This window comes from Pan troglodytes, chromosome 9, assembly GCF_028858775.2.
Source record: "Pan troglodytes isolate AG18354 chromosome 9, NHGRI_mPanTro3-v2.0_pri, whole genome shotgun sequence".
NCBI classification, from domain to species: domain Eukaryota; kingdom Metazoa; phylum Chordata; class Mammalia; order Primates; family Hominidae; genus Pan; species Pan troglodytes.
Genome location: NC_072407.2, coordinates 115,360,409 through 115,374,786, shown reverse-complemented (window position 1 = coordinate 115,374,786; position 14,378 = coordinate 115,360,409). Strand labels below are relative to the sequence as shown.

Sequence of the window (14,378 nt, the reverse complement as noted above, 5' to 3'; positions counted from 1 at the left end):
TCTGGCTGTAAAACTGGACACGATGAAGGGTGAAGGGTGGTGCTGGGGACCAGGGACCTCACATCTCACATAGGGTGACTTATCCACAGTTGGAGTGCACCCTTCCTATATCCTCAAAATGCCATGAGGGAGACCCAGGCATTGGGACCAGGGGCACTGGACAGGTGTGGTCAGTGTGGCAACAGATGGCTGGCTGGGACTTTAAATAGTGAGCAGAAACCTCCTTTGAACTTTTAGCTTCTGCCCCTTGAGCAAAGCACATGTGTCTGGCTCTCCCGCCCCAGCCTGAGGTAAGGAGCCAAGAGACCAAGACGTGAGATGGGAGGATCCTGCTTCCCTCACCGCTGTGCCTCCCTCCATCTCCAGAGGGGGTCTGCTAGGATGCAAGGGCCCCTGTGAACTCAGAAGCGAGTGGCAAAAGGTGGTAGGTGTCTTGGATTGGAGAGGGTATTCATTTGGGGAGCTTGCATCCCCATAAAGGAGGAGGAGGAGGCCTGGGGTCTGTTGGAAGTGACTGGAGGATGTGTTGAAGGCAGCTCTCCAAGCCAGAGCCCCTTCCTCAGCTACAGCCACAGTGATACCTCTCCCCATGCCCCCATCACCCAGGTTCCTGTCTCCTCTCAAGGTGGAAGGGGCAGGTGAAGACTGCAGACAGGGAAGATGCCCTGCCAGAAGCCCAGCTGCACTTTCACCAATTCCTACTCCCTCCAGGCGAGAGGCCCCAAGTAGTCTAAATTTCTTTCTTTTTTATATGGAGTCTCGCTCTGTTGCCCAGGCTGGAGTGCAGTGGTGTGATCTCGGCTCACTGCAACCTCTGCCTCCTGGGTTCAAGGAATTCTCCTGCCTCAGCCTCCCTAGTAGTTGGGATTACAGGCACGTGCCACCATACCCAGCTAAATTTTGTATTTTTAGCAGAGACAGGGTTTCGCAATGTTGGCCAGGCTGGCCTCAAACTCTTGATCTCAGGTGATCTGCCTGCCTCAGCCTCCCAAAGTGCTGGGATTACAGACGTGAGCCACCACGCCTGGCCAAGTTGTCTAAATTTCCATCTCAGCTCCTGGCTTAGAACCACCCAGAGTGGCCACTGACAGCTCCTTGCCCTCTAGGAAGGACATGATGCCCTGCTTTCGGCTGCGGACAGCCAGTTGCAGGGATGTGCAGCTCACTCCATCCTGGACGTCCAGCTGGGCGCCTGCCTTGACCAGCACTTTGAGGATGGCTGCATTGCCCTTGAGGGCGGCCAGGTGGGCGGGTGTCCAGCCCACCTTGTTGTGGGCGTGGACATTTGCGTGATGTTCCAGGAGGTTGATGACACTCAGGAAGGTGCCCCTCTGGACCGCCAGGTGGAGGGGTGTCCAGCCTGACTGCTCTGCAGCATTGGGGTCAGCCCCACACTGCAGCAGTGCTGACACCACCGCCTCCTCCCCGTGGCGTGCAGCTAGGTGCAGGGGAGTCCAGTTCATAGCTCCAAGAGCACCCATGTTTGCGTGGCTCTCTGCCAGCAGATGGATGATCTCCAGGTGGCCCTTGTAGGCTGCTAGATGCAGGGGTGTCCAGCCCTGGTGGGTGGGCAGCTCAAGGCTGGCTCCGTACCTGAGCAGCATCTTGCAGATCAGGTATTTGCCCCTGGCAGCTGCAGTGTGCAGTGGGCCGTAGCCGCTCTGGTCAAGGGCATCAGGGACCGCTCCACTCTTCAGCAGGTGTTGGATGGCCCTCACTTTGCCCCGCTCTACTGCCAGGTGCAGTGGTGTTCTCAGGTTTCTCTGCTGAGCATCCAACTCAGCCCCCTGGCTGGTCAGCAGCTTGACCAGGCTAACATGGCCAAAGTAGGCGGCCACATGGAGGGGGTCTTGCCCTCAGCCTCATGCAGGTTGGGGTCAGCCTGACGGGAGACCAGAAGCCGTGCCACATTCTCAAAGTTATTCTGTGCAGCCAGGTGAAGAGGGGTCCACCCTTCACGTTCCTGGGCATCCACACAGGCCCTGTGGTCCAGGAGCAGGCGCGCAGTGCGGTCATCCCCATTCTGGGCTGCAAAGTGCAGTGGGGCCCAGCCATCCTCATCCACTCAGTTGGCATCGGCACCATGTGCCAAAAGCAGGGCACAGAGGTCGGGTTGCTGGTCCTGGGCGGTGATCAGGAGGGGCGTGTATCCAGAGGCCGTCTGGCAGTCCACGTCTACCTCGTGGGCCAGCAGCAACCTCACCTGCTCCACACTGCCCTGGGCCACCAGGAAGTGGAGGGGGGTGACCTTCTTCTCATAGATACACAGTTCCTCATCTCTCGGGACCAAATTCTCACGGTCGGAGAGCTGAAGGGCCCGCTTCAGGTAGTTTCCTGAGTCTGCTGGGAGAAAGATGGGGTTGAAAAAAAAGACCTGTGACCTGTCCAGAGGTCATCATGGCCATCCCCCTGCCTCTTGGAAGTACCATCCAGGAACAGAGGCTAGAGCAGTAAGGGCAATGCCTTTCCTAAGCATGGCTCTCTACACAGCCATAAATGTTACTATTCAAGTTCAGGCTCGGTCGTCCTGGAGAGCTGAGTCCTGCAGTCCTTTCCTCACAGGTGAGGCAGAAAGAGCAGTGGGCTCAGGAGGCCCGAGTGCAAATCCTGATTTCACTCCTCAGCATCCCCCGACCTTAGCCAATTCACTGCCTCTTTGAGCTTCCATATCTGGATCAGCAAAGAGGGGACAAACAATGATCAGTTCATTCTACCATTGGAAGGACAAATTATATAGGTAAAAACTTTCAGTGGAGGACCTGAGGGGAAGTAAGCAATTCTAAGTTGGAAATAAACTTGTGGTTGGAGTTCTATGATCTAAACTCCCCTCTGAGGTCTTAAGGATCAACATCCTTCTGCTCTACCCAATGGAGTATGAGAATTAAAATGACAAAAATGATCACTACCCAGGCCAGGCCTAACCCTCACAGATTCTGGTTTAATTAGTCTAGGGTGTGCCCAAGGCAAAGCTTTTTTTTTTTTTTTTTTTTTTTTAAATTTCCCGAGCAATTCTAACATGCAGCCAGCCTTGAGAACCAATGCTCCACCTTTCAGGTCAGGAAAGGGAAAATTCCGTCTTGCAAGGACACAGACTTGAAAGGGAGGCAGCCAGGCTCCCTGAGGGCATGTGCTTTCTGAACATGCAGCTGGGTGCTGGAAAAGGGCACCTAAACCCTGGATGTGTGATAGGCCTGGGGATGAGGGGGAGGCCAGGGGGATGGGGAAAGGGTGTGGTTTGACTCCATTTTCTCTGCTGTGAGTTCTCTGGTCCCACCCGTGGCACCCAGACTCACCACTGTCCATGAGTTCCTGGCTGATGTCCTCATTAACCTGGGGAGGCATAACCAGCAGGCAGGGTGGAGATCAGTGGCGCAGTTCTAGCCTGTGCCCTCCTCCCCTCCTTCCCTCTCTCCAACCTTCCCGGTCACTGTCAGGACTCACATCCCACCCTATCCTGGGAAACCTTTATCCTTTGCCATGACTATCCCCAGCTGTCTAGAGGAAAACACTGAGCTGGAGAAACCCTCCAGAAAGAGGCAGCTCAGGGCCTTGCCTTCCCCTTGGGCCATGTGAACTTCAGGGTGGATCTGTGAGTTCAGCTGGGGGAGCCCCATGTTAACTCATGGCTGGTTCCCGTGTTAAGAATAGGGACAGAAGAGCAGGGGGATGATGTTGACACCCACAGCATGAAAGCTTGGGAGAGCCGGGCCTTCCTCTGCAGGACAGGAGTCAGTTTGGTCCCAAACATGAGAGAGAAGGTATATCCTTCCCAGGGGCCCTGTGCTCTAGCCACCACTATCCCTTGGAGCACCTTCATGCAAATTAGGGAAATGTGTCCCCTCTGGATGGAGGTGGCCCCAAGCTGGGCTGTGCATGAGTGCTCAGTGTCTGGCCAGAGATCACAACAGTCCACACAGCGGGCTCCAGCTTAGCATGACCATAAGGACTGCCCAGCCCACACACTCACCTCCCGGGGCTGGCGCAGCGACAGCTTGCAGGACACCTTCCTGGCCAGGGCCTCGCTCTCTGGGACTGCCACACGACTCTGCAGCCGTGACAGCAGTATGTCTGTCTCGATGGTAATGTCTGCTCCATGAGTGGGAGAAAGACAGGAAAGGAAGCAACGGGCTGGCCCACAGTACCCTCCCTGTTTTAGATACCCTAACATTCCTGTCTCCCAGAATCCATTCCCGGGCTCACATATGTTCATATACATGCACGAGAAGGCAGGAAACCTGGGTCATGGTGGGGCACCTTCAGCAAGTCACTGACCCTCTGAGTTATCAGGGTCCTTTCCCACAGAATGAGGGGGCAAGTTCAGGCAATCTCTAAGATGCTCACACTTACGCACAGGTGCATTTTCACAGTCCCCAAAGGACTGGATGAGCTCATGGGCCATCCCCAGCCTGTGATCTCATGGCCTGGAAACATTTTACAAATGAGGAAACAGTAGCTCTGAAAGGACTCAAGGCTGGCTGGAGAGCTTGGTGACAGGGCCAGGCCCAGATGCTGTGGCTTCTGCCTTTTGGCACCGAGGGTTTTCTACTCCACTTCCACAGGGACATGCATTAACACACACAGAGCCCAGACCCCATCCTCAGCTACTCCTGGCTCCCAGTGCTGCCTTCCTAGCCCCGTGAAGCAGATCCTGCCTCAAAAAGTCCTTCTAGGCCAGGTACAGTGGTTCACACCTGTAATCCCAGCACTTTGGGAGGATGAGGCTGGAGGATCACTTGAGGCCAGGAGTTTGAGAACAGCCTGAATAACATAGCGAGACCCCCATCTCTTAAAAAAAATCTAAAAATTAGCCAGGCATGGTGGTGTGCTTGTTGTTCTGGCTACTCAGGAGGCTGAGGCGGGAGGATATCTTGAGCCCAGGAGTTTGAGCTTATGGTGAAGTATGATCACACCACCACACTCCAGCCTGGACCACAGAGACCGTGTCTCTGAAAAAAAAAAAAAAAGTCCTTCTAGGCCATAGTACCGAAAGTGTCTCTCTGCATAGCTCCCAGGAGTGCCCAGTCATCTCCCCTCCCGGCCCCACCCAGCTCCCAGTCCCTGGGTAGGGGGCACTGGATAAGCACCTAGAAAGCATGGCCTCTTCTTGGGGTCCTGGTCCCAGCAGCGTTTCATCAGGTCCACCATCTGCTGGGCCTCGCTTGGCCATTGGTCAGAGACAGGCTGTAGGGAGGGCCGCATGCCTGCCGCCACTCGGATAATAATCATCATCATGTTGAACCCTGCAAAGGGAGGCTCAGGCTATGTGGGTGCTGAGAGGTAGGGCTGGAGGGGAGCTGGGGAGGAAGGCGGGGGCTCTGAGGATCCCGACAGGGCATGCACGCAGTGGGGGCTCCACAAATGCTTGGTGAGTAAACAGCTAGACTTTCAACCAACTTGAGGTTCTGTGTTGAGCAGCCAAGTCTCTCTGGTCTGGCTCCAGCCACCTCCCAGGTCAAGACTAGACGTGACCCCACATTGCAGGTCCGTGCTGTCCAAAGGCAGCAGGACAGGCAGCTGATGGGCAGGCCTAGGTAAAGGCTCTGACTCTCAAGGTTGCAAGGTTGCCCAAGTTTCCTGCAGTCTCTTTACCTGGCATCTAGGTGGCAGGGGGCAGGGGTGTGAGAAGGCAGAAAGGGCACTTTAGAAGCAAGGAAGTTAGAGCCACCAAGCATGGGCTGGGGGCTGGGCTGACCTTTCCTTTCCTTTAGCTGTGACGTGAGCTCTAGAAATAGAGGCAGGAAGGAAGGAGGGTGAGGAGAGGAATCCCTGAAGAGAATACAGTTCCACACAAACCTGCAACTTGCCACCCCCCCAACCCTCAGTCCTCCCACAGCCCCTTCCAGGAGCCCATCCCAGGGGTCCTCCTGCCCCCAACACAGAGCCACAGCTGCCTGCTTACCTGAGTATGGTTTCTTCTGAGTGAGTAGCTCCCAGATGACAATTGCAAAGCTGTGGATGCAGAGAACCCTTTCTGAATGACTTAGTTGAACATCCAAGATCACCCCAGCCCGGGGTGGCATGGTCGGGGGGCTACAGTTCACACAGTCCCAGGCAAGCCTCACCGGCCAAAGTACTCCCCAGCCCTCCGCCTCTCCAGCCAGAGTCCTCCGCCTTGGGCCAGACCTCATGCCCGCACTGCCCTGCCCTTTGGGCCATAGAGGCCAGGCAGGGTGGTGGCAGCAAACTGCCTGCTGGGTGTGTGGCATCACGCCAGGCCTCCTTCTCACCTGTACACATCATATTTAGGTCCTGGGGCCTTGTTACTCTCCAGGAACATCTCAGGGGGGATGTAGCTGAGCATGCCCCGCAGAGCCGACCTCTCGATGTACTGCATCCGGGTGGACTGTTCCATCCACTTGGACAGGCCGAAGTCTGAAATCTGGGAGAAGGCAGGGGCAGAGATAAAGCCGTGATAGAGCCTCATGACCAGAAAACGGCTATGGCTTCTCACCCCTCCTGCTATCTGCCTGTTCCAGGGTAGAGTAGTGGTTTTCTATGACACTCCCTCCTAGCACTACCACTTACTATCTGGATGGTCTTGGCCAAATTACTTATCTTCTCAGAGCCTCAGTTTCTTCACCTGTAAAGTAGAAGTAATATGACCATTTAACTCACAGTGCTATTGTGAGCAATAAATGAGGTGCCATGCAAAAAGCACTTAAACAGTGCCTGGCATGTAGTTAGGATGTGGTAGGTGTTATTATCCAGAGACTATGAATGAAGTTGCCACCTTCGGTGAGCTATTCATTGCACCTCCGGGGGCCCTGAAACACACCATGGACATTTATCTTCCCTTTGCTCCCATCCACTGAGTCATTCACTTGTCAAGTTGGCCATGCATTGAGGGCCAGGAAGGCTGTGGACCAAGGACTGGGCAGCAGATAAGAAAAATGAGACACCCCCTGCCAACACACACACTCCATATCCTCGTAAATACTTATTCAAATAGGGGTCCGGTCATTAATGAAAGTGTTTCACTAATGATTATATACCTATGTTGGGGTTAGTAATATGGAGAATCAGAGGTACAGTGAAGGCATATAATGGGGACCTACTGGAGTAGATCAGGGAAGAGCTCCCTGAGGAGGTGATGGTTAAGCTGAATAGTGAGTAGACCTTCGCTAGGTAAATAGAGGGGAGTGGGGAAACAGAAGCTGCAAAGGTCCTGGGGCAAAAAAGAGTTTTAGGAAGTGAAAGAATGTCCATTACAACCTTTCTTAGGGATTGTCTCATTTACACACGTCTCCATCCAAATAAAAGAAAGTGCGGGGAAATAAGAGATTATTCTATCCAATTTAGAAATGGGAAACTGAGTCCAAAGAGGGTTATTATAGGCATCCTGATACCCAGCCTTATGCCCCAAATTTCACTGCTTAGCCATCTCTGTTGCAGTGTGATCCCTGCCTTTAGAATTTGTCCATGAAGGGAACTGCTTAAAACCCTTGACAGGCCGGTCAGGCAGGTGGATAATTCTGCTCACCTGGAGGCAACCCTCAAGTGAAAGGGAGCGGAGGATTGACCAGAGCCCTTACTTTGACATGCATGTTGCTGTCCAGGAGGATGTTGCCCGGCTTGAGGTCCAGGTGGAGCAGAGGCGGCTTAATGCTGTGCAGGAAGTTCATGGCCAAGCTGGTCTCATGGATGATGCGGAACCTGAGCTTCCAGCAGAGGCTGTGGGCGGACAGCACCTTCTCCAGGGAGCCGTTGGCCATAAACTCCATCACAATACCCAGGGGCTGCTTGCACACCCCGTAGATGGACACGATGTGCTGAAACTTGATCTTCTCCATTTTGGCAGCTTCTTCAATGAGGTAATTCACATCAGAGCTATGGAGAGGGGGAGCAAGATATGGAAGGGGGTGACCCATTCATTACTACAGCAACCAGCTGAACACATAAACTAGCCATGATGCCAGACTGTGGGGACCCACAGAAGCCTCAGGAGCTTGCAAGGTAGTGGAAGAGGAAAGAGAGACATGAAGCGATACTTAGCAGGCCGCTTAGATTTCAGTACAGCAGCAACAAGGCAGGAAGTAAAGGAGTTTGCAGGTTTAGGAGCCAGTCCATTCTGCAAAGGTGGCCACAAAAAAGCAGGTATCACAGTTTGCCGTTTATTCTAGTTGCTCGTTTCTATGTTTATCTCCCCTAGTAGATTTTGAGCCCCCAGAGGACCAACATGATGCCTCATGCTTCTGCTTCAAAACACCATTTATTACCATTTAAATTATGGAAGTAATACATATACCTTGTAGGAAACATAGGGAATATAGAGAGCTATATAAAAGAAAAATAAGTTACCAGGGATGCAACCTTCCAGAGCTAGCCTCTGTTGATATTTTAGTATATCCTTTTACTATCCACCTTCAAGATATCTCTTTCCCTTTCTCCCTCCCTTTCCCTCCTTCTTTCTGCTCTCTCCTTTTGGATCTCATAGTATGTGGAGCACGAGCACTTCCCCACACTGCTGTTCTTCCAAAGCATGATCTTTAGTGGCTGCACACTATTCCATTTTATGGATGAACTGTAATTATTCATCTCTATAATTCCCAAAGTGCATTGCCATGCATTGCACAATACATCTTTGTTGAATTGGAACAGAAGTCGAAACTTAAGGGAAGGCCTTACAAAATAAGCATTTGCAAACCCTGTTGCTCATTTCACTGTATGTGCCCACAGAACAGTAAATATGAAAATTGTTATAGATTATTTTGGGATTGCAGGGATGGGGATTAAGGAGAAATGACATATTTGAGAGCACAGTATTTGCAAAACTGTGATGGTGCTGTAGTCAGAGACTGCTGGCAATGTGCTCCCGGGGTCTCCCTGGGAAGCCAGCTGGAGAGCCCCAACCTTCAGGAAAAACCACATGCTCTTCCTGGCATCTGGACATGTTGGCTAGTGTAGGTTTCTCCTATTCTTGTTCACTTGTGCCAGAGATCCCTTCTCCACCTCTGTGATATTTTTAATCTGTCTTCTCTCATCCTCTTGGGTTCACAGGAACCAATGACATCTGCCATGGCATGGAAAAAAGCATGGGATGTGGGAATCACACTGCCCTGATTTCAAATCCCAGTTTCACCCGTTATTATCTGTATGACCTTGGGCAAGTGAATCCTCTGGGCCTCAGTTTCTAAACTAAAAACTGGGAATAATTGTAACTGCCTTGCACAGTTCTTTCATAGCTTCCTACCCAGAAGTCTTGAGAGCATTTACTGCTGTCTCTCCTCTTCATCATCTTGCTGCACCCACTTTTGTCTAGTTTCTGGTACCTGCACTCCCCTGAACACCTGTGGCTAAGGTCACCAACAGCCTCTATGTTGCTATATCTAACCAATAATTTTCAGTTCTCAGTGTATAGTTCAGATCTCTGACTCTTTTTCTTGAAACTTCGTTACTTGAGCCACGTGTCAACATTCTCCTGCTTTTCTCCTACCTGTCTGGTCACTTCCTCTCTGTTTTCTTTGCAGGCTCATATCCTGTTACTTGACCATGGGGCTTAGTCCAAGCCCTTCTTCTCTGCTCTTCTCCCTCTATAATCTTTCTCTAGTCAACCTCAACATCTCCAATTGGATATTCAATATCAAATGCGTCTGAAGCTAACCTCCTGATTTTCCCCTGAAACCTGCTCTTCCTTTAGTTTTCATCATTTCAGTGAATGGGGCCTCTGTCCTTCTAGTCCTCAGAATAGGACCCTGGTGTCATCTTCGACTCCTTTCTTCCTCTCACTTCCCACAGCCAAGTCTTCGCAAATCCTGCCAGCACCACCTTCAAAATACTGTCGAGCAACAAGCTGACCACTTCTCACCACCTCTCCCCCAAGGTGCATCTCAGCCCAAGCCTCCTAATTGGACTCTGTTTCTCCCGCTTCCTCTCCACAATCTATTCTCAACCCAGCAGCCAAAGTCATATTTTAAAATCTAAGTCACAACATATCACTGCCCTTCTCCAATGGCTCTCCTCATTCACAGTAAAAGCCAAAGTTCTTTCATGGCCGAGAAAGTCCTACAAGATTTGTCCCCAATGCCAGGCATAGCTTGCTGACCTCCTTTCCTAATCACCCTCCTCTCATTGTGCCCCTGGCACATGGGCTTCCCACTGTTCCTCCACCATGCCCAGTGTGGTCCCACCTCAGGACCTTTGCACCTGTTGTTCTCTCTGCCTAGAACACTCCTCCCTAACAGAGCCACATGGATTACCCCTTCATTTCCTTCAAATCTCTACTCAAATGGTACCTAATTAGTATAGATTTCACAGAGAAGTCTACATAAAAAAGCAACCCCATTCCAACTCTTATATTCCCCATACACAGAGGGCCCTGGCATTAATATTTTTAGACCAACCCATTTCTTGGAAAATCAGACTTCTCAACCCTTCTTAGATATTTTAATCAAGAACTGTCAGGTGGTCATGAGTGCTATAGCTAAAAAGTTTATTATTCATTTGCTATTTATTTTGTCTTCCTCCTTTAGACTATAAGCTTCATGAGGACAAGGACTTTGTTTTTTTCACGTAGTGCTTGGAATGAATGCATCTCCTCCATGCCTTTTTTTTTGCTTTGTTTTGTTTTTTTTTTTTTTTTGAGACCAAGTCTCACTTTTGTTGCCCAGGCTGGAGTGCAATGGCATGATCTTGGCTCACTGCAACCTCTGCCTCCTGGGTTCAAGCAATTCTCCTATCTCAACCTCCTGAGTAGCTGGGACTACAGGTGCCCACCACCACGCCCAGCTAATTTATGTATTTTTAGTAGAGATGGAGTTTCACCATATTGGTCAGGCTGGTCTTGCCTGACCTCAGGTGATCCACCAGCCTTGGCCTCTCAAAGTGCTGGGATTACAAGCATGAGCCACCAGGCCCAGCCTGATGCCCTAGTTTTAATGACCACTTATAACAAATGACTCCCAAGTTTTAATATTGTTAGCACCAACCTTTACTCTGATGTCCATGACAACTCTTCTTGGCTGTTTAAAGGCATCTGAAACTCAACAGGTACAAAGCTGAACTCATGATCTTCCTCTCCAAGTCTAGGCCTCTTTTCATAGTCTCTCCATTAATTGTCAACACTGCCATTCAATAAATATTTATTGAACACCAACTCTGTGCCAGGCATAGGAGACAGAGCTGTGACCAAAACAGACACTCTCATGGAGTGGACATTTTAGTGGATCCTCCATTCCTTTGGGCAAGCCAGACATCAAGTTAGCTTTAATACCCCTCTTCCTCATCGTGATCCTCCCCATGACTAATCCAGCATGAAGTCGGGTGGATTTTTACCTTCTAAATGTGGCTTGACCCATTCCTTTCCTATCTCCACTACCAACACTCCACTCTAGCCCCTATTATCCATCTCTCATCAGAATGAAGATAACAATCTCCTAACTTGACCAGAATCCACTCTACCCCTCCCAATGCATTCTCCATACTGCAATTCTGATTAATCCCTCCCATTGTCACCACCGCTACCTGGTTGTAAATGCTCAGTGGTTTTCCACTGCTTTTTTACTCTCCCAACTCCAGCCATCATGGCCTTTTCCCATCTTTGTACTTACCATGCCCCTCTTGCCACAGATTCTTTGCACACTCTGTTGTCTGTTCTTGGAAAACTTTCTCCTCCTCACCTACTTAACTTATACTCATTCTTCACATTTCAGCTGTAGTATAACTTCTTCAAGGAAGCCTTTTCTGATCTCAGTCAAACTTTCTATTAATGAGCTCTCCTAGAACCACAAATCTCCCCTTCTTAAGCTTCTCACAGTAGCACATTTACATTTACATGTGGGGTTATCTGGTTAATGTCTTCCTCCCCCTAGGCTGCAATCTCCCGGAGAGAAAGGACACATCTGTTGCATTCATCGTTAATCCCAGGGTGTAGAACAGTGCCTGACACATAGTAGAAGAGCAGTAAGCATTTGTCAAGTGGATGAATGAATGAATAGCTGGAAAGAGGATCTAGTAAAGTAATGCACGTAAAGCTCCTAGTATAGTAATCCATACATACTAAGTCTTAATTACCATTAATTATCTTACCCCCTCCACCCAGGGAATTCCCAGAACTTGTGAAGGGAAAGTGGCAGGAGTTAGCATCAATGTCTCACAGTGTAATCATGTCACTGCCATCTGTTTCCTTTCGTTCTATATTCAAAAGGCTATAAATGATTTAGACAAATCCTAGCATAATCTGACGCTCCTCCAAAACCAACAGGCAGATGTTGAGGGAGGAAGGTGAGTGGGCCTTAGGCGATCTTATTTTTCCTCTCCTCATAAGGTGGGGGAAGGCCTGGGAACTGAGTGTGTGGCACCTGAGGCTGTGTCTTAAGAGTTTGCATGGTAATCCTAGAGAACCACAGATAGCATCCAAGCCAGATGCCAGTCAGAGAGACCCCCGCCCCGGACTCTCTAATTGATGTCCCAGAGCCTTGGGAGGAGGACATGGTTATCATGCTCAGGTTTAACATCCCGAGTGTCTTCTTCATGGCTGCAAGGTGCAAGCACACAGCTAGTATATGCAACTCCAGTGGGAATGAGACTGGATTCCAAATCAGTGGGAAGACAGAGAATAATGGAAACGGTAGGAAAGAGGTAGGAAGAGAAAAATAGGGGCATGTCAAGGCGTCGCTGTAGTGCGCATGACAGCAAGGGACAAAAACAAAAACAGAGATGAGAGAACTCCAGACTTGACCCTCCAAGGGCCTGGACAGGCCATCAGGCCGGGCAGTCTCCATCCCCCGACCTCCTCAGCCTGCACTGATTGGGAGGGGCCTCCTCCCTCCCGCCACCGTGGGAAGAGAGAACATGATTCCCTGCAGATCTGAGCAAAGTGCCACAGCCTCCCAGGATGCTCAGCCCTGCCCTGAGAGCTGGGGTGGGTAGGAGGATGGCAGAGAGCGGTCAAGAGCAGTTATTGCCACAGGACACCGGGGGAAGAAGGCGCTGGAGAGAAGGATGGAAGCAGGCAGGACAAGTTCGGAAGGTCAGATGGGATAAAGGCGTCTTTGGTAGGTAGTTCCCGCTTGCCTTTGACCTCTGTTGAGTCTACAAACAGGTATTATGTGCCAACTCTATTTTGGTTAGGGAGACAGGTATGGGTGTGCCTGGGAGGCTCAGGCTACTGGGTGGAATTCAGAAATACCGCGGGGGACAGTCCTCAGCCCCAAACTCAGCCCACTCCTTCCTCGCAAGCTCCCTGGGCCCAAAGCTTGCCGGGCCTCAGTTTCTCCTCCGAGAAAGGGGAGGGCGCGTCTGGCAGTACCTGGCGGCGTCGGGCGGAAGGCAGGGGGCGCACTTGATGGCGTACTCCGTCCGCCAGCGCCTGTGCCGCGCCTGGAACACCTGGCTGGAGCCGCCGCTGGCCACTAGGCGCCAGTCGCCCTCGAAGTCGTCGCGGGTGAAGACGGGGAGGCTGCCCAGACGCAGCTCGGTGGGGTCGGCAGCCATTGCCCCTCTCTTCCTGTCCCCGCGCCGCGCACTCCCCTATGTGGCTGCTGCCTGGGTGGCCGAAGGAGCCGCCGCTTCCTGCTCCTCGGGTCCGGGAGAGGGGAATGGGGAGACGAGCCGGCCCTGCCTCCTTCCCCGCCCAAGAGGAGCCGCTCCTGCCCCGCAAAGGTGGGGAAATCCCAGACATGAGCCATGAGGCCCCAGCAGGGATGGAGCGACCTGGGCCTGGGGAAGAGGGTATGTCCCTCCGAAGCCCTCGCATTTCCCCTGTATCAGCCTTTGATTTTCCCCAGTTCCCCCTAGGGAGGGATGCTGGGAGAAGGTGTCCCGAAGCTGGAAGAAGTCCAGCCTGAGAAGTTGGATCCAGTTTATTTAGGCCCAGCGCTAAGTGAAATCGGTTTATGCATTCCTTCAGTGCATTCAAGGTTTTATGGTTTATGAAGGATTCAGGCCTGGACCCCTGCCCCTATCCAGCAAGTATAGGGCTCAAACAATTTTAATGGGGATTTTCTGGTCTGAATCTGTTGGTCTGACTGGTTTCATGTTTCCTTTGTTCTTGTTGGGGTTTTGTTTGTTTGTTTGTTAGCCAGCCTTGGTGTGCTATAGGTTACCAAGGAGGGGTCAGCAGGGACAGAGTTGCGGGAGAGGCTGGGCTCCTGTCTGCAGGGGACTCCCTTCCTGGGCTGCGCTCTATCCAACCTCAGAGGGATGGACCCCAGCCTCGGGGTGGCCACGGGGGAGGTGGCCTCCTTGGCGCAGTTACTAGGGGCAGTTTGTTGCCAGGGATGAGAGGAGGCTCTAGCTGGAGCCTGACCAGTGCTGAGCCTGGAGGTTCCCCTGGGTCCTGGGTCCATGGGATTGCCCTCTCACCTTGGAGACCCTCAGAGCAGGGAAAATGACAAGTGCTTGAACAGACGGGTCTCCTCAGGGGCACTGACCAAGTGGGC

General features: G+C 51.6%; 1 protein-coding gene across 1 annotated transcript; it reads right to left on the bottom strand.

Annotated features, from left to right (window-relative positions):
• Positions 1-933: 933 nt before the first annotated feature.
• On the bottom strand, positions 934-13,519 carry ANKK1 (ankyrin repeat and kinase domain containing 1). Its single transcript, XM_003952042.6, is given in 9 exon segments — positions 934-1,843; positions 1,846-2,340; positions 3,294-3,330; positions 3,968-4,086; positions 5,085-5,240; positions 5,900-5,949; positions 6,228-6,379; positions 7,533-7,827; positions 13,247-13,519. Coding segments are annotated over 9 exon segments (2,295 nt in total). The 5' UTR covers positions 13,432-13,519; the 3' UTR covers positions 934-1,037.
• Between the last annotated feature and the right edge of the window lie 859 nt (positions 13,520-14,378).